Source organism: Crotalus tigris, unplaced genomic scaffold, assembly GCF_016545835.1.
Source record: "Crotalus tigris isolate CLP2741 ecotype Arizona unplaced genomic scaffold, ASM1654583v1 scf7180000017841.2860490, whole genome shotgun sequence".
NCBI classification, from domain to species: Eukaryota; Metazoa; Chordata; class Lepidosauria; order Squamata; family Viperidae; genus Crotalus; species Crotalus tigris.
Window position 1 is genome coordinate 2,279,504 of NW_024096667.1, and position 25,792 is coordinate 2,305,295.

The 25,792-nt window shown below is 40.9% G+C and overlaps 1 protein-coding gene across 1 annotated transcript in view; it reads left to right on the forward strand.

Moving 5' to 3' along the window:
- The window catches only part of HSD17B12 (hydroxysteroid 17-beta dehydrogenase 12), a 70,329-nt gene that overhangs the window by 15,432 nt on the left and 29,105 nt on the right, over positions 1 to 25,792 (forward strand). Inside the window, exons 2-4 of the mRNA XM_039343323.1 lie at positions 2,352 to 2,398; positions 10,787 to 10,862; positions 19,658 to 19,768. Coding sequence (XP_039199257.1) covers positions 2,352 to 2,398; positions 10,787 to 10,862; positions 19,658 to 19,768 — 234 coding nt within the window. The remainder of the gene's footprint in view (positions 1 to 2,351; positions 2,399 to 10,786; positions 10,863 to 19,657; positions 19,769 to 25,792) is intronic.

Genomic DNA, 25,792 nt, shown 5'->3' on the forward strand with positions numbered 1-25,792 from the left:
TTATGCCTGCAGAGAATCTTGCAATCATATGGGTCAAGTGCCAGTGTTAAATTATATAAAGGCATTTTTCTTCTTTTCAAGTGAAGGACTTCAGTTTAACTTTAATGGTGATTTGTGGAGGAAACATTGGGATAGTTGTTATTATTATTACTCTGGTTTGTCACACAATCAACCAGATGTTTATACTGGATTTGGCATTTTTATCCACATATTGAATCCTTCCTAAGGCAGCTATTGTTGTTTGATGGTATTAAAGGTATCACAGGATGTAAGCTGTTCCGAGTAAAGCTGCCTTTTGCAATTGACTGATGGTGATTTTGTCAATATTGATGGTGTTCAAGTGATGCTTCAGATGTTTTGGGATTGCACCCAAGGTGCCTATTACTGTTAGTATTATCTTTGTTTCTTTTGCTACAGTTCTCTTTGTAGATCTTTGTATTTTGTGATTTTCTCCAGTTCTTTCTCTTCTACTTTGCTGTCTCTAGCTACTGCCACATCCACTATGCATTCTTTTTTGTCTTTTCTTATCAGCAATTGTTGTCTAAGGGGTTATGAGGCAGGTGCTTTTGTGTTTGAATTCTAAAATCCCAAACATATGTTGGCCTTTGTTTGCCATTCAAACCTTTGTTTCTTTGTTCAAAAGGGATAGTACTGTTTAAGGTTCTGAGGTTTTAGAGTATATATTGGAGCTGCAAAGTCCAGACTATCACCAAAGCTGGTTCTGTTTCGGTTTCTGTCACGTGGTCCAAGGCCCAATTAAAATACCTGTGCTCTACACTCTAATCCAGGGCTTTTCAACCTTTTCACCCATTGTACCACTTTTAGGAATGGCAATATCTGAGTACCACCAGTCGCCTACCAAGGCGTCAAAAACTTGACCAAAAAAAAAAAAGGAAAAAAGTGATAAAGTACAGGTAGTCCTCAACTTACAACAGTTCGCTTAGTGACTGTTCAAAGTTACAATGGCACTGAAAAAAGTGCCTCCCAAGCCACAGCCGAGCAAGACACCTGCCTGCTCATCCGGCAGCGCTCTTCCTCCTGTCCAAAGTTTTCATTGTTGTGAGCATTTCTGTTGAGGATTAGCAGTGGGGGTGGGGGGGTGTTTGGTTTTTATTCCCCCCCCCCCGTCTATTGGATGGTTGCAGCAGGTTTTGGTCACTTCACATGACCCTGGAACATTGTGTCTGTCATAAATATGAATCAGTTGCCAAGCATCTGAATGTAAATCACAAGATCCTGGAGATGCTTCAACATTCCAGCTGATTGGTGCTTCTTCAGGGCTCAGCAGAAGCACCAGGATCAGCATCAAGCTCCAGCTGGAGCCTGGCGCTGATCCTGGTGCTTCCACTAAGCCCTGACAGCCCCGAAGAAGCGCCAATCAGCTGGAAAGCGGCACTGATCCTGGCGCTTCCACTGAGCCCTAACAGCCCTGCAGCTCCAGCCATCTCTCACTCAGGCTTATAATTTGCCACCGGTTCAGCACATTCCCCTCCCCTGCTACCACTTTTCTAGGATGGTCACTTATCACCTGCCAGGTGCCAATGTACCGCAGGTGGTACCCGTATCACTGGTTGAAAAGCCCTGCTCTAATCCTCCTAAAAAGTAACAGGTCAGGAAAGTGAGATTGCTTTTTCTATCGTGAAATAATGGTGACTATAATTTGTGTTAGGGCTACACAGGAACTTATTTCATGTTAACTTGTAATGGAGTCATTTGCATCTGGATATTGTTAATTCATTCACAACAGTCTCGAATTCTATTTTTTAGGGAAATTATAAAATAATGCAGATATTACAGGTAATATCTGTAATTTATTTACAACCATAATTGGAACCAAAATTGCCAATGCTAAGCAATGTAGTCATTAAGTTAGTGACACCTGATTTTACTATCATTTTGCTATGGCTAAGTGAATCACTGCAGACACTGAGCAAATCATGCAGGCACTGAGCAAATTTAGCTTCTCCCATTGACTTTGCTTGTGAGAAGCCATTTGGGAAGGTTGCAAATGATCACATGATACCAAGACGCTGCAACTATCATAAAAAAATGCCAGTTTGCAAGGATCCAGATTTTACTCACAGGGGTGCTGCAATGGTCAAAAGTGCAAGAACTGATCATAAGTCACTCTTTTCAGTACCATTATAACTTCAGCATGAATGTTAAACGAATGGTCTTAATTCGAAGACTATTTGTACAATGCTTCAATTAGAGGAAAAATGAAAGAGACTCCTTAAAGACCCTTTTGTAATAATAATATTAATATGCTTGTTTATTGATGGTTCTGTACTTTGGAAATCTTAATTCACTCTCATAATTTTATTTTCCCCTCTGCCCTTTCTATTTTATAGTTATCACAGGAGCTACAGATGGAATTGGAAAGGCTTATGCAGAAGCGGTAAGTTTTAAGCAGGTCTACCTCAGGTCTTCCCCAAATAGTAATTCTATGTAGTCTTTGTAGTGCTGGTCTGTTTTGGAAGTGTTTCCCTTTATAAAAGTAATTCAAGAATAAATGTGTTTTTTCACATATATTAAAGAGCCACAAAATACATTTAAAAGTCACAAGTAAATTCATTTTGTATTAGAATGGGAAGGATGAACTCCCCTGTGCAAAAGAGGGGTTGCTAATGATTATGGTTAACCCCTGATAGTGTCGTTAATGTTAGGGTTTGCTATTGGAAGATGTGTGCATTGTATTTTTCCCTAGGACAGAGGTCCCCAACCCTCAGTCCATGGATCAGTACCGGTCCGTGGCATGCCAGCAACCAGGTTGCACAAAAAACCAAAGCCCCATCATAAGATGCAGGCAGCACACAAAACCATGCATCCTCCGGTCCAAGAAAAAACCTCTTTCCACGTAACCAATCCCTAGTGCCCAAAAAGTTGGTGACGTCTGTCATAGGATGTTTGGTGTTATACTCATAATCAAGTTTATTATTCCATGCTATAGAAGTGGATATTTCTTTTTAAAATTCCCTTCATGTATATTAGAGGTGAGTCACTATACGTTATTATAATATACTAGTTATTTATGCATTAGTTTCAAGCTCAGAAATTTCTAGAGAGATTGAAGCATTCTCCAGCACCGGAGATGGAGAATCCACCAATGGGTTAACTCTGCCTTCCTGCCCATTAGACCAAGTCAGCCAAATTTGCCATGCCCGTCCTTGGGTGACCACTCCCCATTCTTGACTTGGTCTTCGCCCAGACGGATGTGACAAATTTGGCTCCCGGTTTAAGGCAGGTAGTAGATATTATTGGTGGATTCTCTCTCCCCTCATTCACAGCCCTTCCAGCAGCGCTGGGATCAGCGCTGGATGAAATAGGCTGTAGAAGACAGAGATGGGGCTTTTTCCCTCCTTTTCCATCCACAAAGCTGAAGCTTCTCCTGAGGCTTCAGTTTTAAAGAAGTGTAAGAAAGACCCAAATCAGCTGCCTGTGCTGGGAACAGCACAGCAGCCGTCCCATCGGAGGGACTCCCTAAGAATCAGAATCCCCCACCCTCTTTTTTATCCTCGTTGCTCCGCATGAAAGGGAAAGCTCTGGGGAAAGCCTGATCAGCTGTTAAGCGCTAGAAGCAGCGCGACAGCTGACAGTGCTGGCAACAACCAGAACAAAGGGAAAGCCCGGGGAAGGATCGATCAACTGCTAAGCGTTAAGCAGCTGGCTGGGCTTGCTCGTCGGAGCAGCGGCTGCCATTCTCCTGGGATTTCCCTCTTTTCTCCTTGCGTCTTCATTCCCTTAGGGATGTTTCTTGTGAGTTGCTCTGAGTGATCGTTGGATTAACGGAGCGATTGCTTCACCTTTGTTTCTGTTTGCCCCGGTAGCCATCTTGGAGACCAGAACACACCACGGCTGCAGGAGGCAGCCTCTTCTTCCTCCGCCTCACGTTTCCTGCCAGGGAAACAGTAATGTGACAAGCGCCGCCCCCTTTCCTTACCAGGAACTACTCCGGTTGCCAATTTAAACCCCAAATCAGATGCGGCAGCCGTTTTTTTCCCCTTTTTCCACCACTGAATCTATTTCCTCATGGGGATTCCTAATCTGCCTTTATCCCATAAGGGGGGGAGAGTTGCAGAGCAAGGTCCTCGTTGCCGGTGCTTTCTCTTTAGCACTCAAACCATTCATTCACCTCCCCCCTTCATCCGGAAACCTATACATTAATAAATAATAAATAATACATAAATAAATAATACATAATAAAGAATAAATAAATAGTAATAATAAATAAATTAATTTAAATAAAAATAAAATAAAAAAAGTACTCAGACATACACATCATAATTCATTCCTAGAAACGCCTGCGCAGTAATCTGGTGCAATTGCGGACCTGACCACGTTAAGCATACCTGCAGTCTACAGCAAGCAGGATTGCTGCAACAGTAGACAAGACCGGGCAACCTCCTACCACCGGTCAAGTGGTCAGAAGAGCAGGAAGACCATTCCCTGCTACCCCTGTTCAGCCTATCCCTTGCCAGAGCTCCCTCTCGGTGCCATTGAGAAAGCTCACATCAGGATGAAGGAGCCCACGGTATCTCAATCCAAGAACACCGCCTCCCCTCCTAACAGCCGCAAAAGACAAAAATCCTCCACGCAAGAGGTGGCAGGCAGGATCAAAACCAAAGCTAAGTCCATTTCTGGAAGGAAACCTTCCAAGTTGGCAGAGAAACAGGCTAGCAGAAGCCACCAAGCTCTGGAGAGGGAATTCTCCAAAGTGGAAAAGCAGGCCAGGACAAAGGTGGAACAAATGGAGGAGGAGCCTTTCAATCTTACCTTGGGACCCTCTACCCAAGCAGTATAGTTCCCGGAGGGGTCGCTCCAGGCCCCTGAGGAGGAGCAAGCCCAAGCAATCATACCTGTAGGCCACCTTCATCCCCACAGTGGCAGGGCTAAGGGGGACGGAGACCGAAGGTCTTCCCTCCGAGGATCGGCTCCAAGCCCTAATCAAGCAGGCATTTAACAGGCTACTGGCCTCTAGGGCTAACCACGGACCGAGAACTGAATCTATGACAGCCATGACCCCAACCTGTTTCCAATCAGGGGAAAGGTGGACAAACCCTTTGGATTTCTTTTCTCCCCGTCCCCAGTGTCGCGGGACATGGTGGAAGTCTTAAAGTCTGATGACAAGAGATGGGAACTCACATTCCACAGGACCCACCAGGCGGCAGCGTGGGCAGTAAAAGCCGTCACCTTTGCATCCTTTGCACGGACCTCCTTACTCTGGATTCGTCAACTACAAGCCAGAATCCCCCAGGAGAAGGTACATACACAAGAAGAGCTGAGCAAGCTGGCGGCTGCGTCAGAATATGTCTCTGATGCCATGCTACATGCGGCCAGGTTCTCATCCAGAGTGTTAGCATCCAACATCTCAGCATGCAGGATGCTATGGCTCAAACACTGGCAAGCCGACCCAAAGGCCAAGTGGCGCCTAGCCACGGCCCCTTACCAGGGTGGGCAGCTGTTCGGAGAAGCACTGAACCCCTACTTGACCAGAAACAAGGACAAGCGTAAGATGTTGGGCCACTCCAGCAGGCGGGCCAACAGACACTCAAACCCATACACACGTAGGCACAGGTTTTCCTCAAAAATAGGTGGCTTGGGAAGCCACCACCACGGACTCCTGGGTTCGCCAAACCATCCAATATGGCCTATCCCTAGAGTTCGTATCCAGTCTCCCGGAACACTTCATCTCTTGTCCCCAAGCAAGGAACCCCGCCAAAAGCAACCTTATGCAAGAGGCCATCCGACACCTCCTAGAGATAAAGACCATAGAACAGGTGCCGGTTGGAAACCGGGGGGGGGGGGAATTCTACTCCATCCTCTTCGTGGTTCCCAAGACCTCGGGGGATTGGAGGGCAATCCTGGACCTAAAGGGTCTGAACCATCATATAGCCTACCGAAAGTTCAAAATGCAATCCCTCCACTCCATCCTAGGCGGCATAAGACATGGGGATCTCCTGACGTCCATAGACCTCAGGGAAGCATACCTTCACATTCCCATTGCTCCCAGCCACCGTCGATTCCTCAGGTTCTACTACGCAGGACACCATTACCAGTACAGGGCTCTTCTATTCGGACTTTCGTCAGCCCCAAGGGTCTTCATCAAGGTACTAACGGTGCTGGCCGCGCACCTCCGAGCAATACCGGTGCGCCCAGTGCTACCTAGACATCCTCATTCAGTCTCCCTCTCCTCAGGTCACTCAGTCGGACCTAGCTCAGACAATCAGGGTCCTCCAGGAACACGGGTTCTCAGTCAACTTCCCAAAAAAGTCAGGCCAATCCTTCCACCCATATCCTACACCTGGGCGCCATCATAGATACTCTCAGGGGACAGGTCTACCTGTCACAGGAGCGTCGCGACAGCATACGGTCCCTAGTGCTAAAGGTACACAGGGACCAAATAGTGCCACTGGTCAGGCTGTCTTAACTCCTGGGGAAGATGGTGTCATGCATTGCAATAGTCCCTTGGGCCAGATTACACTCCAGGGAACTCCAATGGTTTCTTCTTCCATTCCAGAGGCTGAGACTGAGCTTTTCCAACAGGCGAGTAAGGGTCCCACCCGAAACCTTGCGGTCTCTCAAATGGTGGGCATCACCAGCAGTAGCCAAAGGGTCACATTTCAAGGAACCCAACCGGCTCACACTCACGACGGATGCCAGTCTCAGTGGGCACAGAGACAATGGTCCCAGGCAGATCTGGCACACAACATCAATTGGTTGGAATTAAGGGCCATACACTTGACCCTTCGTCACTTCCACTACAGGGTAGCGGGACAACATGTCCTAGTCCTCACAGACAACATGTCAGCAAAAGCACACGTGATCCGGCAAGGGGGAACCCAGTCCAAAACCGTCATGAGGGAGGCCCAAGACTTGGGATCCTGGGCAGAGGCAAACCTTGCCTCCATCAGAGCCGAACACATCTTGGGGGCAGCGAACAGACAGGCGGACTTCCTAAGCAGATCAACTGTGGACCACGCCGAACGGCGCTTGAGTCCAGACCTATTTGCGGAAATAGGGAGGAAGTTTGGAAAATCAGTGGTAGATCTGTTTGTGTCCCCGACAAACACCCAACTAGCAAGGTTCTTCTCAAGGTCCCCATCGCCGGGAGCGGAGGGAGTGGACTCCGTGCGCGCCCCATGGCCGGGGGAGGTCTACTTTACATGTTCTCTCCCCTTCCGCTGATCCCGACAACCATCCGCAAGGTACTACAGGAACGGGCGGAGATCATACTTGTGGCCCCACATTGGCCACGAAGACTGGTTCGTGGACCTGGTGAATCTCTCCAGCTCCCCCCCCCCATGGAGATTCCCCCAGACCAAATACCACTCAGCCAGGGAACCCTACAACACCCAGAACCCCAATGGCTTTAATTAGCCGCCTGGCACTAGAACGGCGGATCTTGAGTGGGGAATCATACCCTCCAAGATTAATTTCATTGATTCATGCATCCCGCTGACCGGCGACTAACCACATCTATGACTGCACATGGAAAGTTTCTGCAGTTGGTGCAAAAGGCGATTACTTGAGGTTTTGAACCTGACAATCCCAAACATCCTAGAATATTTGCTCAATGGCCTGGACAAGGGCCTTGCCTGCAACACCATCCTCAGACAGGTCGCAGCGCTATCCACTTTACTTACATGTGCAAACTCAGCTCCCTTGGCACAACAACCCAGAATCCGTGCTTTCCTTAAGGGAGCCACCAACACAAAGCCACCCGTAATGCACAGTTATTCCACCTGGGAATTACGAGTCCTCTGGGTCCTCACCAAGGCACCCTTTGAACCCAAGTCATGCACTCTGAGGGACTTATCTCTCAAGGTCGTTTACCTGGTTGCGGTCAGGAAGCGTATCAGTCCCTGTCCCTACCAACACCAGGGCAGATCATAGCACACACTACTCGCAGTGCTGCGACCTCCACGGCGTGGGCCATACAGGCCTCTATCAAGGAGGTCTGCAGGATGGCGACATGGTCCTCGCCCTCTCCATTCATCCGACACTACAAGATAGACCGCTTTGCATCCATGGAAGCTTCCTTTGGAAGGAGGGTCCTCCAACAGGTAATCACGGGGGACGTGACAGTGGCCTCTCCGGCTCCCCTCCCATTGGGACAGTAAGGCTTTGGTATGTCCCATTGGTGGATTCTACATCTCCTGTGCTGGAGAAGGGGCATTGTCTTACCTGAATGCCTTTTCTCAGCACGGAGATGTAGAATCCACTCCCACCCTTAAGAATAACTACTTCATATTAGGAAACCGGGAGCCAACATGTCAAACTACAGGCAGCTTTACCCTCGTCAAAGAATGGGGAGTGGTCACCCAAGGAGGGGTGTGACAAATTTGGCTGACTTGGTCTAATGGGCAGGAAGGCAGAGTTAACCCATTGGTGGATTCTACATGTCCGTGCTGAGAAAAGGCGTTCAGGTAAGATAGCACCCTTTCTCTGGACTGGCAAAAGCTGCAAAGGTCCCTTTACTCTATCCTTGATGTTTCCCATTCTCTGTCAAATATTAGAGGATTTTACTTATTCTATCACATCCCAACAATATCAGGTCCAGTTTAAAAAACATTTATTCTCTGTCTGCTCACTCCATTTTGAATGTAGTTATGAAACTTATTAAGCGTAGCTAACTGTCTCTAGGGCTTGCGCCCCTTCCTATATCCATATTCCCGACACAGCAGTTTTCTTTTGATGAATCTGGAGTTCTGAACTTTGCTGAAGGGTTGAAAGTTGTGTTTAGATTTGTATGATAAGCCTGAATAAAATGCTAAGATTTTCTAGATTGTGGGGAGAAGAATCCTAGATTTGTCTCAGCTGCACTCAGTCTAAAAAGAAATTAAAAATATTGATACAATTTCCTAGCTAAACTTTTACCTACTTCCATAAAAAGTAGCAATTTTCCAAAACAGAAATTCCTGTTTCATTTACCTAATTCTCTTTCAGTTTTTTTATAGGAGAATTCATTTCAGTAAGGAGTTGCTTCTGGCTTCTCCCCAGTGCATCTGTGGTTTACTCTTTTTTTAAAAAAAAAACTTTTAATTGAACTTTTTTTAAAATATAAAATACAAATGAAAATAAATACAGTGAAAAAAATGGAAGAAGATTAGAATGAAGAAAAGGCAAAGAAGCCAAAAAGCAGTGGCTTTCATTTTTTATTTTTTTTTTTTTGGTGCAGTAAGTTACATCACAAGATTATAACCTCAGCTTTTTACTTACATAAAGATAGTAAATACTAGCTAATCTATAATAACATCCTATTTAATCATCAAAACCCAAAATCAAAATTTATCTTTTTTTTAAACAGAAAGTCCAGAAGTGGTTTCCAAGTAGAAACAGAGCTAGTTATGTTGTTTTCCCTAATTAATGTGGTTAACCTGGTAATCTCTGCCAATTCTGTCACTTTTTCAATCCATTCTTCCATTATGGAAACTAATGAGTTTTTTTCATTTTTGAGCGTATAAAATTCTTGCTGCAATTAGCATATATAATAACAATTTTTTCCCCAATTCTTTATTTAATAATCTTAAAAGAAAATGTTCTGGTTTCCATTGTATATTTACTTACATTCTGATATTTGGGTGGGATATGTGAGCCAGTTGGCTGACAAGGAGAATATGTTCACAATGATCTAAAAATTTAATTTTGACATTTCATTTCAAAATTGATCAGTAGTCATTCATGTTAGCTAAATTTGGTGCAGTCACTTGGATGCTACAGATAGTTCTCTCAAGTTTGTAATTGACCTCGGCAAATACAGTCATAAGTCATGATGGGCATGCAGGTCATCACATAACTGGACCCGATTTTACGACCTTTTTTGTGACAGTCATTAAGCAAATCCAGCAGCCATGAAGCAAACCCATTGCTTGCTGTGGGGTATTTTTTGCCAGGAGCTGGAAGTAAACACAGTTTTCCAGCAAAAATGTCATAAATGGCAAACAGCATGGGTCCAGGCTACTTGATGAACCGTCTTGTCCCGCTATGTCAGGCCTGCCTCACTCGTGCCAGCAGAGGAGGCCTACTGTGGATCCTGTCAGGCAGAATAGTGGCTGATGACATTCAGAAGAAGAGCCTTCTCTGTAGAGGTGCCCGCCCACCTACCCTGGATTGAGATCAGCCCCTACTCTCCTATCTTTCTGTAAGAGTCTTGTTGGCCTACAGACCGAATGGGGGAGCACTACACTGGAGGTGGCTAATAGACTGATATCAAACCTCACCTGCTCCCTGCGCTCCTTGTTTCTCCCTGTCCATTTTTACTCTCATATTGCTATACCTTCAGTGGTTATTCTGTTTATCTTTATTGTTTCATTACTTTGATACTGTTATGTTTGCACATCTTTTCACTTCTGCATTTTTTACTGTTGTAAGTCACCCAAAGAAGCTCCTTGGAGAGATGGGCAGCAAATAAATTTAGCAAACAAACAAATAAATTATGGTCACATGACTGCAGGGTGCCAGAAACAGTCATAAATGTGAGCCACTTACCAACTGCCCAAAATGTGGTCATGTGACCATGAGGAGCGTCATAACTCCAAAACTGGATCTTAAGCTTCTTTTTGCAGGTATGTCATAATTTTAAATGGTTGCTAAGCAATCAGTTATAAGTCAAAGACTACCTGTATATAAAATGTCTTTTTTCCTATTTAAGACACTTATTTGGAATTAAGTGGGTATTAAAGGTTTCTTCTGGCAGAATCTTTGGATTCAACCCCACAATTACAATTCTTAATAATGATTCTGAGCTTGTACAGAATTGGAATTAATCTATATTTAATTTTCTCAGTTAGCAAGAAAAGGAATGAAAATAGTTCTTATCAGCAGATCGCAAGAAAAACTAGATAAGACTGCCAGTGAAATAGGTGAGTATCTTGTTTTTTCTTGATTAATAAAAAAATCTCTGAGTTGATTTAGACTCCTAGTGATTTCAGTAACAAGTTCATGTAGTTTTCTTAAAACAGAAGCATTTTACTATTGCTTTATTCCAGGATTCCTTTGTTTAGACACTGTGGAATTTTCTGGTGATCTTCTGTCCAAGTACTAACCGTGCATGACCATATTTAGTTTTTATGAAATCAATTCTTCATCACCAGAAGATGGAGCTGACAAGAAAGAGTTACCTCTACCTCTTTTGGCTAGAAGGCAGGAGTTAGTCATTTACTAGTCCAGTGGTGACAAACCTATGGCACGCATGCCAGAGGCGGCAGTAAGAGCCCTCTCTGTTGGTATGCGTGCCACCACCGCCAGCAGCAGATCCATCAGGCTGCCACCGTTGCCCGGAGCAGGAGCCCCACCCAGCACAAAGAAGGTGAAGCGGCCGACTAGCAAGCTCGAGTAGGGATGGTAGAGCAGAAGTCACCAACCATTGTTGATTGGTGGACTGGAAGAAAAGGGAGGGGGAAGCATTTTACATGCGTGAATGTGCACATGGGACTGCAAGCATGTACACACTGCAAATGGGACGGGGCTAGTGCCTGTGTGATACTCATTAGCCCTGCCCCGTTCTTGCGTGGTGCAGTGCCTTGTATCTGCACCCCGTGGCATGGCAGCGGCCATTTTTTCACCTTGCAGCATGGTCGCCCATTTTTGCACCCCTGGTTTTTGCATGCCAGCGGTGGCACTCAGAGGCGCCTCCCTGCCCCCCCCCCGAGGGCACCACAATGCCGATGCGGCCCTGGCACTTTGCGATAAATAAGTGGGTTTGGGGTTGCAGTTTGGGCACTCGGTCTCTAAAAAGTTCACCATCACTGTACTAGTCACTGGCAGGATTCAGTCTGGGTTAGGTAGGTCTTTTGTGGTAGCTTCCTCCCCTGCTGATCACATCACAGGGATTCCTCCCCCAGATGGTGGTGATGGCTAAGTTATGGGCACCAGAGACAGAAATATATTGTACCCCCAGTAGCCTTTTTTGTCCTACAGTGAGGTGGCTCCAAGCAGACTGTGCCACCACTCAGGCAGCTTGGGTGATGTTTAAATTTAAGATTTCTTTTGTTCTGCCTTTATTATTTTTATGATAGTTCTTAACTTAACAACAATAATTGATCTTGGAATTATGGTTGGCAGTCAAGGCATTATATGGCCAGATTAAATATTTTATGTTTTGTGTGGCAGTCATTAAGTGAATCCATTTCCCATAATGGGCATTTTTTGCCGACAACCAGAAGTAAATACCAGAAACCTGCAAAAAAGTTGCAAATTGTGGTCATGTAACCATGGGACATAGCAAACAGCTATAAAATTCTGCCAAATGCTCAGAATGCGATCACATGAACATGGGCGGACATTGTAACTTTGAAAATGAGTTGCAAGTAGCTCTGAGGAGATTTGTCATAACATCTAATGGTCGTTAAGTGTCCAGCTGTAAGTTTAGGACTACATGTATTATGTTCCATTTTTATTTACCAATAAATATAAAATGTACGTGCATTTTACAATTTAAGAAGAATCAGAGGTATTTGAATTGAAGTGTTAATGAGCTGAAGTGCTTGACTAAATTTGGTTTCTTTACATTGTCTTAAATTCTGTTTGGAGGAGAATTTAGTATTGTCTTAAATTCTGTTTGGAGGAGAAGTATAGTGTAAATAAAATGATATTCAGTTAAATCAGTGATGGCGAACCTTTTAGAGACAGAGTGCCCAAACACCGCCCCCGTCCCTGCTCCGCCCTGCCCACAGGGCCACCCACCACCTCCACGGCCCGCCACAGATCACCCAGGCAGCCCAGCAGCGCCATGGTGGCCACGCTCTCCGCCCACGCCCCGCAGGAGCATCTGTGCGCGATGGGGCGCAAGGGCAGAGTCTTGTCCCCGCTGCCCAGCTGCCATGTCCTTGGTTGTGCTGCTTTGCCTGGGCCGTGCCCAGGGGCGACTCTCCTTCAGAAGGGCTGATGGTGAGGGGGCCGTGTGAGGAGGTGGGACTGGGGATATGGTGCGTGTGCCCACAGAGAGGGCTCCAAGTGCCACCTCTGGCACCCGTGCCATAGGTTCGCCACCACTGGGTTACATTCTTCCCAGGTAGCCCCACATAAAGCTTTTTATAGTTATCTAGCTTGAATGCCACTTCATTCTTCTCATGGCAATATCAGTTAAAGCTATGAGAGTTAAAGTCCAACACATTTGGGAAATATATGTTTGCACAAGTGTATGGAAAAGAAGCAAGATCACTTTTCTGACAAAGACAGAATCAGCGTAAAATGATTTCAAAAACTCAACAATGAGATACTTTTAGAGATGATTATCTGGGCTTCCATAGAATCTGGAAGAACTGCAAAACAGTGCATTTACAGCTGAAAGAGCACTACACTATTTGTACTTGATTCAGAGTTGGCTTTCCTGTGCAGAGTATTTCTGAATTATTAGTGTTTTTATGTCAAAATACTTTCTAGATGCAACTTCAGAAATCTACTACAAAAAAGTTTTTTTTTAAACACATTACTAAAATCACCATATGCATCCAAGCTTCAAAACGAAGCGTAGTTATCCACAAGAGTGTGTATGCGGTACAATCCTCTGGGCAGGTGTCTGCCTTTCAACAAGGCTAAAAATAGCACTCATTATCATAAGCACGAGGAACACACTCAGACATGAGCCGCATCATGACAACTTTGTAGAAGAAGTTTAAAATGAATATAATCTTCCTCGTGCTAAATCATTCAAATTTATGAAAGGGTCTGTAGTAGACTTAATGTTTTCTACAGCACTTTTGCAGTAGTTGAAAAGATAGGAGATTTTACACACAGACACATTATATTGATAAAACGTTGATTATAAAAACAGCTGCTTTCTAAGTAGAATGTTCCCTTTCTAGCCGATCATCTTGGGTATCATTGAACATTCTTGATGTCATTCTAGTGGCAAAACAAAACTCCCCAGCCCTCTAATTACCACCAGTGATTTGAAAGAGTAGATGTCAGGTGCAAGCAACCAGAGCCACTCATAAATAGCTTTGTTGTTGTTAGTTGTGAAGTTGTGTCCGACCCATCGCGATCCCATGGACAATGTTCCTCTAGGCCTTCCTGTCCTCTACCATCTTCTGGAGTCCATTTAAGCTCACGCCTACTGCTTCAGTGACTCCATCCAGCCACCTCATTCTCTGTCGTCCCCTTCTTCTATTGCCCTCAATCTTTCCCAGCATTAGGCCCTTCTCCAGTGAGTCCTTCCTTCTCATTAGGTGGCCAAAGTATTTGAGTTTCAACTTCAGGATCTGGCCTTCTAAAGAGCAGTCAGGGTTGATCTCCTCTAGGACTGACCGGTTTGATCGTCTTGCAGTCCAGGGGACTCGCAGGAGTCTTCTCCAGCACCATAGTTCAAAGGCCTCAATTCTTTGTCGCTCAGCCTTTCTTATGGTCCAACTTTCACAGCCATACATTGCAACTGGGAAAACCATGGCCTTGACTATACGTACTTTTGTTGGCAGGGTGATGTCTCTGCTTTTTAGTATGCTATCTAGGTTTGCCAAAGCTTTCCTCCCCAGGAGCAAGCGTCTTTTAATTTCTTGGCTGCAGTCCCCATCTGAGGTGATCTTGGAGCCCAGGAAGATAAAATCTGTCACTACCTCCATTTCTTCCCCATCTATTTGCCAGGAATTGAGAGGGCCGGATGCCATGATCTTGATTTTCTTAATGTTGAGTTTCAAGCCAACTTTTGCACTCTCCTTCACCCACATCAAGAGGCTCTTTAGTTCCTCTTCACTTTTTGCCATTAGAGTGGTATCATCTGCATATCTTAGGTTGTTGATATTTCTCCCAGCAATCTTAATTCCAACTTTTGATTCATCTAACCCCGCTAAATAGCTTAAGTGACCACATTTATTATCTTCTACCTATGTTACAAGAATCTCCCCAGATTGGTTGTCTTCCCTGGGAACGACTAGATAAGGCTTCATGGATCTTGGGGTAGGTTAAGTTTATATCTCTTGCCACTGCACAACGATTCCAAGCTGGGTCCCTGCTTGACTCCTCCTTCGAGCCAACTGGCAGTTTGCCAACAGTAGAACAATCCTGTACAAACCACAATCTATTGGTATACATTAAACATATTGTAATATCAATAATTAAATGTGTTTCCCTACTTTTCAGTTGCACCATGTCATGGGCAGTATGTTTTCTGTGTATTTTTAAATAATTTCTGGAATCCAATTTTTGATTACATAAGAAAAATGTGCAAATGGTATAAAAGGCCAGGAGTAAAAATACTTCGAGGGAGCAAAAGGTTAATTAAGCTTGATGTTTCCACAAGGAAAGACAAATACTTTACATGAAAGAGCTCAATTTTAAAAAGCCAGACAGAAACATAGATCCGTGATCTGTTTTCCAGTCAGTAAAGTATAAGGCGATGCCTCCCAAACTTTCTTTTATTACCCAAACTGCTTATCAGAAAGTCCTTTTTTTCCACTTATTGGAAAGTCCTTACTTGAATGTATTACATGCTACATACAACATGTAAAAAATATTAAAAATGGCGATAGTTGGGACATTTAATTGCAGAATGTGAGAAATACAAAATTAGTTTATAGTCCTTAACTAAGAATAATTAGTCATAATCACATATTACTGCTACTCTCCTCAAAGTTCGCCCTGTGAAAAGAGAAGAATAATCAAATTGTCATCATTACTGGCTCTTCAACTAGTTTGTTATTTAATGACTTGCTAACCTGGCATGGAACAGGTATTTGCAGGACTCTTCCTGAGGGTAATATTGTCACCTAGCAGGACTTGGGAAGTGAAACTTTTCCTTAGCAGACCCAACTCTGTGGGGAACCCCTATCTTGAGATCCAGCAGGCCACTGCTTTAATAGCCTTCCAGAAGACCATAAGAACTGGCTCTTCCCACAAGTGCAATGTTAGGGGAAGATTTAAACTCAGGGATGGTTTTGCTGGATGTGTTGGAGAATGTTTTGATTCTATTGGCTTTTGGCTTTTCTTGTGATGTAAGTCAGAGGTCCCCAGCATTTTGGGCACCAGGGACCGGTTCCGTGGAGAAAGTTTTTTCTACAAACCGGAGAGTGCGTGATTTTGTGTGCTGCCTGCATCCCACGGATGGGGTTTTGCTTGTTTGTGCGGACTGGTTGCTGGCATGTCGTGGCCTGTTACCGGTCCATGGACTGGGGGTTGAGGACCCCTATTGTAAGTCACAGAGGTGTGTTTTTTAAAATGGATGGCCATCTTAGTGAAATACATAAATCACCATCAATCAACCAATGTAGATGATTTTTGTCTGAAGAGTGAGCTAAAAATGTTACACAAAAATGAATTGGAAAGTTTTAATTGTATTTGCACAATATTATAGCATGACTTTTAATAAGAACCTTGCACATCCCTGATAACAATAAATTGGTGAGATGTTTGTCTTGCCATAGGGCTACTAAACTAAGGAGTCATCATCATCCTATCTTTATTCCTGCATGTGCAGAATTTTTTTTTTAGATCAACAAATGCCATTTTGCATGATCAAACGTAGCATCTGGATCCAACTGTGCAATATTCATATATGCATTTATTGTGTCTTGCCATCTTTGTTTCAGCCGTTCCTACATGTGCTTGCCATCTGGGTTAAAATGGAAGGTGATGCAGGCAGTGAAATGGGGTGCTGCTCAAAGGATATGGCCATACTGCTGATAATAGGGCAATTAATAGGGCTACATAATAGAGCTACTAAGGGAATAATATTGTTAAATTCTTAATATACAACTGGTTGATTTCTTGATAAAAATACAGACTCACTTGGTTTCCTAGATTAGATTTTAAAATTTAAAAACATGTCTGTACTGAGTTTAACTTGCCTTTTTAATTTGTTTTATTTTAATTTTGTTTTTTATTTGTTGTAATCCACCTTATAGGACAAATTGAGCAGAAAGGCTAGAAATAATTTAGTATAATATAAGTAATATATGAAATATTTAGTCTTCATTTATGTTCCATAAATAGCACATAAGTGCATTCTGCTGATAGCCTTTAATACACTGAATCATAGTTAGACACCAAATTGTATCTCTGTAATTAAAATCATCTTCTGTGTTCATTTATTTAAAAGAAAAATGTGAAGTGGCATGCAGATCTATAAATCTTGATTGTGCTCTTGTTAGATTGGTAAATACTATATTTTAGGAGGGAAGGGCTTAGCTTTGCTCTTCCTTTCTGTCGCAAATGTTTGCAGATTTCCATATTTTGTCAATTAGTCACCTTGTACCTTGGGACCAAACTACATGGTACACATTTATTTTGCTTTTCCATTGTTTATCTAACCATGGAGAATTATAAATTGTTTTCAGTTACTTTTTCCTCCATCCCCCAAATAAATAGCCCTTAAAGCAAGATACAAATGTTCACTTTGTATTTCATCTTTTGGAAGTAAGTGCATTATTTTCAAGTCCCCAGGGGACATGCTGCTATGCAAAATAATGACGTAAATAATTCTTACTGCAGTAGCAATCTTGTGATCACATCAGGAAAAAAAAATACAACAGGTTGAACATCTCTAGAGCGAGGTGGAGTGCTGCTATTTTTAGCTACATCTGTTCTGCTTTGAAATCCTGTGGTCACAGTTTTAGCAGAGAAATCTCAATAAGCATTATTTCTAGATCACATCTCTTTATTATAAAGGCTCATGGTTTTTTTATGGCTAGTAACAATAATCCAAAATTTTAAGGGATATTAAAAAAGATGAACCACCATAAATAATCTTTATTAATCCATACGTTATCAATAGCATATTAATAGAATATCACACATATTGTAGAATCCAGTGCAATGCCAATAAATGCCTAGTAAGGAGATTCATTGAATCTTCTTGCTGAAGGTTGCAGTGGATTAGTAGATAGCTAAAACATAAATCACTTGATACGGTATGCTCTGCCCACAGAAGTATTACAAGAACTTGTTAACTTACTAGAATAGCAGGAACAAAAAAAATAGAGCACTTGAAGAATCTTAACATCCAAATTCAACAAGAGAATGAAATGTTTGATCAATGTATACAATAGGGGTGGTGGTGGTGATGATGACGATGAAGATGAACCATCAAAATGACCCTTAGCAGCCACATAGATGGATTTTCTCCAGGATGATCTGTCCCAAACTTGGTCTTCCACTGCCACTACCATTGAGTCAGCCATATGCTTTTCTAGTGCTTCTACTAGACATGACATTCAGCTTTATAACAATAAAATATGAAAGTGAAGTAAGTTAACCAGGTTTTTTAACTCCAATTTTTAAAGTATATAAGGCCAAAGTTGCCCCCATTCTGTTATATGGAGCAGAAGTTGGGGGTTTTAAATATATATCATTACAAGAATAAGCACAGTATCTAAGAAGTATTTTGGTGTGGATAAAAGGACCTCAGTTGCTGCAGTCAAAGCTAAATTGGGAATTTATACAGTTGGTTCTTTGTCTAATCAGGGCATATAATTATTGGTGCAAAATGAATGCTATAGAAACTGACAGACTTCCAAAATTACTTCTGTTAGAACAGACAAAATTTCAGTTCAAGACCTCTTTGATTGTGCACCTGACAAATTACATTAGGAACTGTGGTCTCCCTATCTCTTGTACAATTGGAGAACTAGCTAAAAAAATAGTTGCACAAAGAATCTTAGCTATAGACGCACATAAAGATATAGCAATCCTCAATAAGACTGGCACATTAAAATGGATGAGCCACTACAAACATACCTTTCAAATTGCAAGTTATTTAAACCCAGAAATGCATAATTCTTTGGATGGTATTCAAGATTTGTGCAACTGGATACATACCTTATACCGAAGATACTTGTATTTGCAGAGCTGCAGAGATAGAAGACATAACACATTAACATTTGATGTCAATTGTATAAGAAAGAGAGTGCACATTAGATGAATTGAATCCTAATTAATATAAGGATCCTTGGATCCTTATATTAAAAAGAACATACTTCACATGTGGTCAGAATTCAAACATTACAAATTATATAGCCCTTTATGAACTGGAGATCTACATATCTGATTGTGGTAAATTGTAGGGGTGTTACAAAAATATAATTTGCTTTTTTATTATTTTTCTATTTGTTTCTTTTATTCTGTTATTATATACAATCTTATTAATCTTATGTGTTTTATAATCTATATTTTGATATGGCCTAATGGCTAATCCATAATAATATTGCTATTGCTATTTTGTGTGTTATATTCTATTATTACTCTTGCTTTTGGGTAAAAAATATCAGGAAGTAACTTTTAACTGTGAGATGATTATTTTGCTCTCAGGTTGTTGTTAGTACTTTATTGCTATTAAGTAATAACAGTTCATTCATAGTTATTTATCCTGGAAAATATCTTGATCCAGTATTAAAGGTAAGTTGTTTAAAACTGGTCAGTGATGAATAGACAAGAATAATTGTAAATGATTACTAAATAAGTAATCTGTTAGCCCTTCAAGAGAAGAGGCTTGGTGTATTGTAGAATAATAACTATTTTTTTTAAAAAAATCTTTATTGCAAAATAAACTTAGAATTTCTCGAAAGCCTTTAATTAAAATTGAGCTAACGGTCAAGCACAATCTGATAAAAGGTTCATTAAAACGATATATTTCAAAACCTTGGCTGTTTTACCATTTCAGCTTATTGTATAATAGTAATGAGATACAGTGCTCCATGGTTACCTATTATGTATGTGTTCTTTATTTCAGAGGACAAATTCAAGGTGGAAACAAAAACAATTGCTGTTGACTTTGAAAACCGAGATACTATTTACAGCAAAATAAAAGCAGGCTTGGAAGGCCTTGACATTGGTATCTTAGGTTTGTATCTTAAATTCAATTTCTTTGGGGGTTTTGGGGGCGGATGGGAAGAAACTATAACCTCGTAATGGGTTGATAAAATGCACATTTTAATTGTATTCTCTGTGGAACAAAGCTTGATATCTTGAACATGAAAAAAATAGAGTATTCTTTCCAAAGATAATGATGATTTTATTTTATCCATTCAGTCGTGTCCAAATCTTGGCAATTCTGTGGGCCACGTCTCTCCATATCTTCTAATCTTACACTACTTCTTTGAATTGTTCTATGCTCTGGCTAATGTTAGCTTTGATGGTGTCCTATCACCATATTCTTTGGTGGAGTGATTTCTCTTTATTGTTAACTCTTCCAAGCATAATTGCTTTCTCCAGGGAATTCCCCTGCATGATATGGCCAAAGTTTAATGTAATGTCAATTACCCTGTATTTTTATTACTTTACAGGTAGTTCTTTTTTTATTAAAAAGTTTTTTATTTATAATACAATTAAAACAAAAATGAACAAGTGTGACATTCCAGAGTAAGTATTCCTAACAGTTTGTTTCTCGTGGTACAAAAATTTAATACATCATTCTTAACCTCTATATAAGCCTCATCCTTCTATGTAATACAAAGAATTAAAGAATTAAATTGGGAGACTAAGATGGCCATTTCGAGCTCATTCTGCTCTCGTCAGTTAGCCACACCCTTTATGGGATTCGAACCTGGGCAGTTTACATACTAGGCAGTGATTTAACCACCAAGTCACAGGCTCTCCTCCCTCTTTGCCAGCTGAGTCAAGGGAGTATAATCAATTAGACATCTGTCTGAAAAACTTCCTTATATATATATATCAATCCTATCATTAACTTGAGATCCGAGCAGTTCTCCTTAATTCATACCAACGGTAAAATTTGTCCCAGTTTTCGAAGTATTCGAGTTCTGTCTTGTCCTTCATAATCATTGTAAGCCTGTCCATCTCAGCACATGAAAGGATTTTATACAGGATCTCTTCTTCAGTTGGAATTCTTTTATTCTTCCAATTTTGAGCAAAAACCAGTCTGGAAGCCGTTAGAATGTGTAACATTAAATAAAGTATGCCTTTGTCGTACTTTTGCATGGTTATACCTAATAGGAAAAGTTCTGGTTTTGGCTCTACTGCTCGCTCTAATATTTCTCCCAACCATTCTTTGATCCTATTCCAAAATCATGAGCTCGCGTGCACTCCCACCACATATGATAGTATGTTCCAATTGTCAGATTACATTTCCAACATTTAGAGGAGACATTGGAACACATTTTAGCTAATCTTATGGGTGGGAGATGCCATCTATAGAACATTTTGTAGAGGTTTTCTTTGTAAGAGGTGGCCAAAGTAAGCTTCTTGTTTCTTGCCCATAGTTCTTGCCAGATGTGCAGATTAAAATTAAGACCAAAACCCTTGCTCCATTTTAACATAGTCACTTTTACTTGTTCCTCATACATTGCCTGATTTAACAAATAGTGGTATAATTTTTTTAATCATTTTATCCTCCGATCCCAATGTTATTTTATCCAATTCTATTGGTTCTAATTTAATGCCTAACTCTTTATCTTTCCAATATCTCGCCTGCAGTTGCAGGTATGCCCACCATTCTAATTCTATCCCTTCATCCTGAAAGGTTTTCCTGGATTTTAATTCCCCTCTTTCATCTAAAATGTTTTTATATGTTATGATCTTATCTAATTGGGTAAATTTTGGGTGTACATATATTTCTAACGGTGAGATCCAACTACGTACTTGGGTATAATTTGGTTGCCAAATTTTTGCCCATACATCGATAAGAGCTTGTCTAATATAGTGTTTTCGAAAATATTTATGTATTTTATATTTATGATCCCATAATATAGCATGTCATCCTATTTGTAGGTCATGGCCCTCCAGACATAATAGTCTCCTGTTCTTTAATAATATCCAGTCTCTTACCCATACTAGTGCTATAGCCTGGTAGTATTTCTCCAAGTCTGGAAGGCCAAATCCCCCCCTTTCCTTTGAGTCCTGCAATAATTTTAATTTAATCCTTGCTCTTTTTCCTTGCCAGATAAATTTGAGCATCATTTTATTCAAATTCTGAAAAAAATTCTTGTCTAGTTTTATAGGTATGCATTGGAACAAGAATAAAATTTTCAGCAACACGTTCATTTTAATCACCTCAATTCTGCCCATAAAAGAGAGCTGTAGGTTAGTCCAAATATCAAGGTCTTTTTGGATCTGTTCTATTAACCTATCATAATTATCCCTTTTAAATGTAGCGCATCTAGCAGTCAATTGTATCCCTAAATATCTAATTTTGTTTGTAATTTGAACACCTATTCTGACAACCAATTCATTTTTCTGTATTTTGGTCATATTTTTGACGAGCATTTTAGTTTTTTCTTTATTTATTGTTAAGCCTGCTATTTCCCCATATCTACTCAGTGTTTCCATCAATCTTATCCCTGATTGTAATGGTTCTTCGATTATAAAAACTAAATCATCTGCAAAGGCTTATATTTTAAATGTCTCTTTCTTAATCTCTAAACCTTTGATTTGTTCATCTTGTCGAATTACTCTAGTTCAGTGGTTCTCAACCTGTGGATCGGGACCCCATTTGGGGTCGAACGACCATTTCACGGGGGTCGCCAAACAACGCAGTCCGCCATTTTTTCCCCCTTTCCTTAGCTTCCCCCTTTTCCTTAGCCAATAGAATAGACTCTCTTGAATAGAGTCTAATTCTATTGGCTTTCAAAAGCCAATAGGAATTGTCCAGGCTGTCTCTGCCCTGCTGAGCCCACCAAAAGTCCCATTCTGCAAATGGTGCTGCACCAGTTGAGTAGTCCTCAACTTACGACCGGTTGAGTAGTCATTGACTTACGACCGGTTGGGGGTCGCGGCATTAAAAAGGTTGAGAACCACTGCTCTAGTTAATACCTCAAGAGATAATATGAACAACAGTGGTGATAGTGGGCAACTTTGCCTCGTGCCTTTTTGGATTTGGAAGCTCTCCGTTGGTTCTCCATTGATTATTAATTTGGCCACCTGCTTAGAATAGACTGATTTAAACATATTTAAGAAATTTTCCCTGAAATCCGTATACAATAATTGGTTGAACATAAAATCCCATTTTACATTGTCGAATGCTTTTTGTGCATCAAGAAAAATTAAATACATCTGCTTTTCATTACGCACTTCATAATACTCCAATATGTCCAAAACAGTCCTGACATTGTTTCTTATGTATCTTTTAGATAGGAAGCCATTTTGATCAGAATGTATAAAATCCACTAAGAACCTTTCAAGTCTTTGCGCCATTATTGCCATGAAAATCTTATAATCCGAATTCAAAAGAGAAATGGATCTATAGTTCTTAATTTGCGCCAGGTCTGTGTTTTCTTTAGGAGTCAAAGTGAGGAAGGCTTCTTCCCATGAAGCTGGTGTTTTAGCTTGGGTTAAAACCTCATTAAATAAATCCAACAGCATTGGACTTAAAGATTCTTGTGCAATTTTATACATTTCTACAGGTATGCCATCTGGCCCAGGTGCTTTATTATTCTTTTGTTTCTTAATTGCGACTGGGAGTTCTAGATGTGTTATCTTTTTATTCAGCAGAGTTTTAAATTCTTCTGGCACCTTGGGTAAATCAGCTAATTGTAAATACTGTACTATGTCATAGTTATTTCTTTTTTCGTTGTCTTTGTATAAATTCTTATAAAACTCATATGCCACTAGTTTCTTTCCTTCGTTCTGCTATACCATATCACCCTTGGCATTATAAAGTTCAGTAACCCTCTGCTTATTGTTATGTTTTTTGATTTTATAAGCCAACCATCTCCCTGGTTTATTGGCGTTTTCGAAGAAATTTTGTTTAGTATGTTTTATCTGCTGTCCTAAATCTTCCTTCATGATAATATCCATCTTATGCTTAATTAAATCTATCTGTTGCTTCAGATCACATCTTTGTGGTTCCTTTTGCAGGTTTTCCTCAACTTTACGTAGTTCTTCTAATTGTCTTTGACGTTGTGTTTTGATTTTATGTTGCCTAGCCATATAAGAAATGGCAACGCCCCTCATGTAGGCTTTGGCTGTATCCCATAAATTTTGGCAAATTGTTATCTTCCTTCTTGTTTAACTTAAAAAACATGTCCAATTGTTCTTCTAATTTTACAGGTAGTTGACTTACATCACAACTGAGCCCGGAATTATGGTTATAAGTCATTGTGGTTGTAAAGTGGATCACCATGTGACATGAGATAACTTTATGATGGCATCCTGTTTCTCCCAGGTGCAATTGTTAAGTGGAGCTGAGGGCCTCAGGTTGGAGTTCCTAGAAGGCCTGGCACAGACTGAAAAAATTAATTGGGTGGGTGGTGGTAGTGCAGTGCGATGCAAGTGCAGTGCCAGGGGAAAAAGCCATAAGCACCTCATCTTGGCCTAGCAGCACAGCAAAAAGGGACTACACCCATGAAGCCTCCATAATGACAGGCAAAGAAGATGCCCTGTGGGACATTCCAAACTCCTGAAAGACTCCAATTTTTTTCCAGTCACTAACAATAGCTCTTATGAGGACATTCAAATAATATCTGTCCCATTCATCTTGTGGTCTTCCAGTTTTAGCTCAGAATTTTTCAAACTGTGTTCCATGGAAACCTAGGCTTTCATGGGAATTTAATTATGGTTCCATGTGAGACAAAGGACCAAAAAAAAGTTCCTTCAAATGCAACCAATTTTCTATCACTAGACAGTTGCCTTTTGATCAGAAGCTCTGGGATATTATTATTATTAAAAATTGTAATTATAATAGTGAAAGTTAATACAAAATAAACTTAAAGGAAAGACAATAAAGAATAAAGTAGTAAAAAGTGCAAGAAAAAAAGAAAAGGTAAGAATATAATAAAAAAGAGGAAACAAATGTATAAAGAATGAGTTCCAAGCTTCATCACAAAAGTTTAAACAAATTTAGTACCAGTAACTCTTCATCCTCTCTAAAGATGCAAACATTTCTCTCTTCATCCTTTATCCCATCTCTTATCTATAAACAAATCCATAAAACATTACATTATTATTTAGCCAACAGATTCCATGCAATGAAAACAATTGAAGAATAGTGTTTCATTTCTTTTCAATGTTGGGAAACACAATCATTTTTCTAATGAGAAGGAAGGACTCACTGGAGACGGGCCTAATGCTGGGAAAGATTGAGGGCAATAGAAGAAGGGGATGACAGAGAATGAGATGGCTGGATGGAGTCACTGAAGCAGTAGGTGTGAACTTAAATGGACTCCAGAAGATGGTAGAGGACAGGAAGACCTGGAGGAACATTGTCCATGGGGTCGCGATGGGTCGGACACGACTTCGCAATTAACAACAACACTAACCATCTACTCACATCACATGTCCAAAGGATGCACACTTTTGCTTGTTGACCATCTGCTCAAGGGTGCAGCATTTAATCTATGACTGGTTGATTTCTTTTTCTTGAGGCTCATGATACTTTTAGCAATCACCTCTAAGTCCATATTTTATTAGGCCTCTGTCCTTATTTTTATCAGTGACCAATTTTCTTATCCATATATTGCTACCACAAACTATTTTTGTCATTTCAGTACCCTCATTCTTCATGATCTTGTTAAATTTTGTCATTGCCCTCTTCTAGAGGAGTAATCTCTTTACTGCTTCAACATACTGTCTATCTCTGTTCTTGAGCCCAAGAAAACAACCATTTACCACTCAGAGATACCAGGGTTTTTTTTTTTTAAAGACTCATTTAAAGTGAGTGGTAATTCCGATAACCAAAAATATTTCATGAAAAACCTAGATTGAAATTATATCGAACGGAAGTTCTATTTAATTGATTGGTGATGACTGGAACATCATAGATTGTGTGAAAAAAAATTCAGAACACTTACATTTAATTAATCTATAAAAAATGGACCTCTTAGAAACATGGAAACAAAACACAAAACAACTTAAAAACAAGAAATTGTGGCCGAAAGAAAATGTTTAATAATAAGGACACTGTTTTGCATTA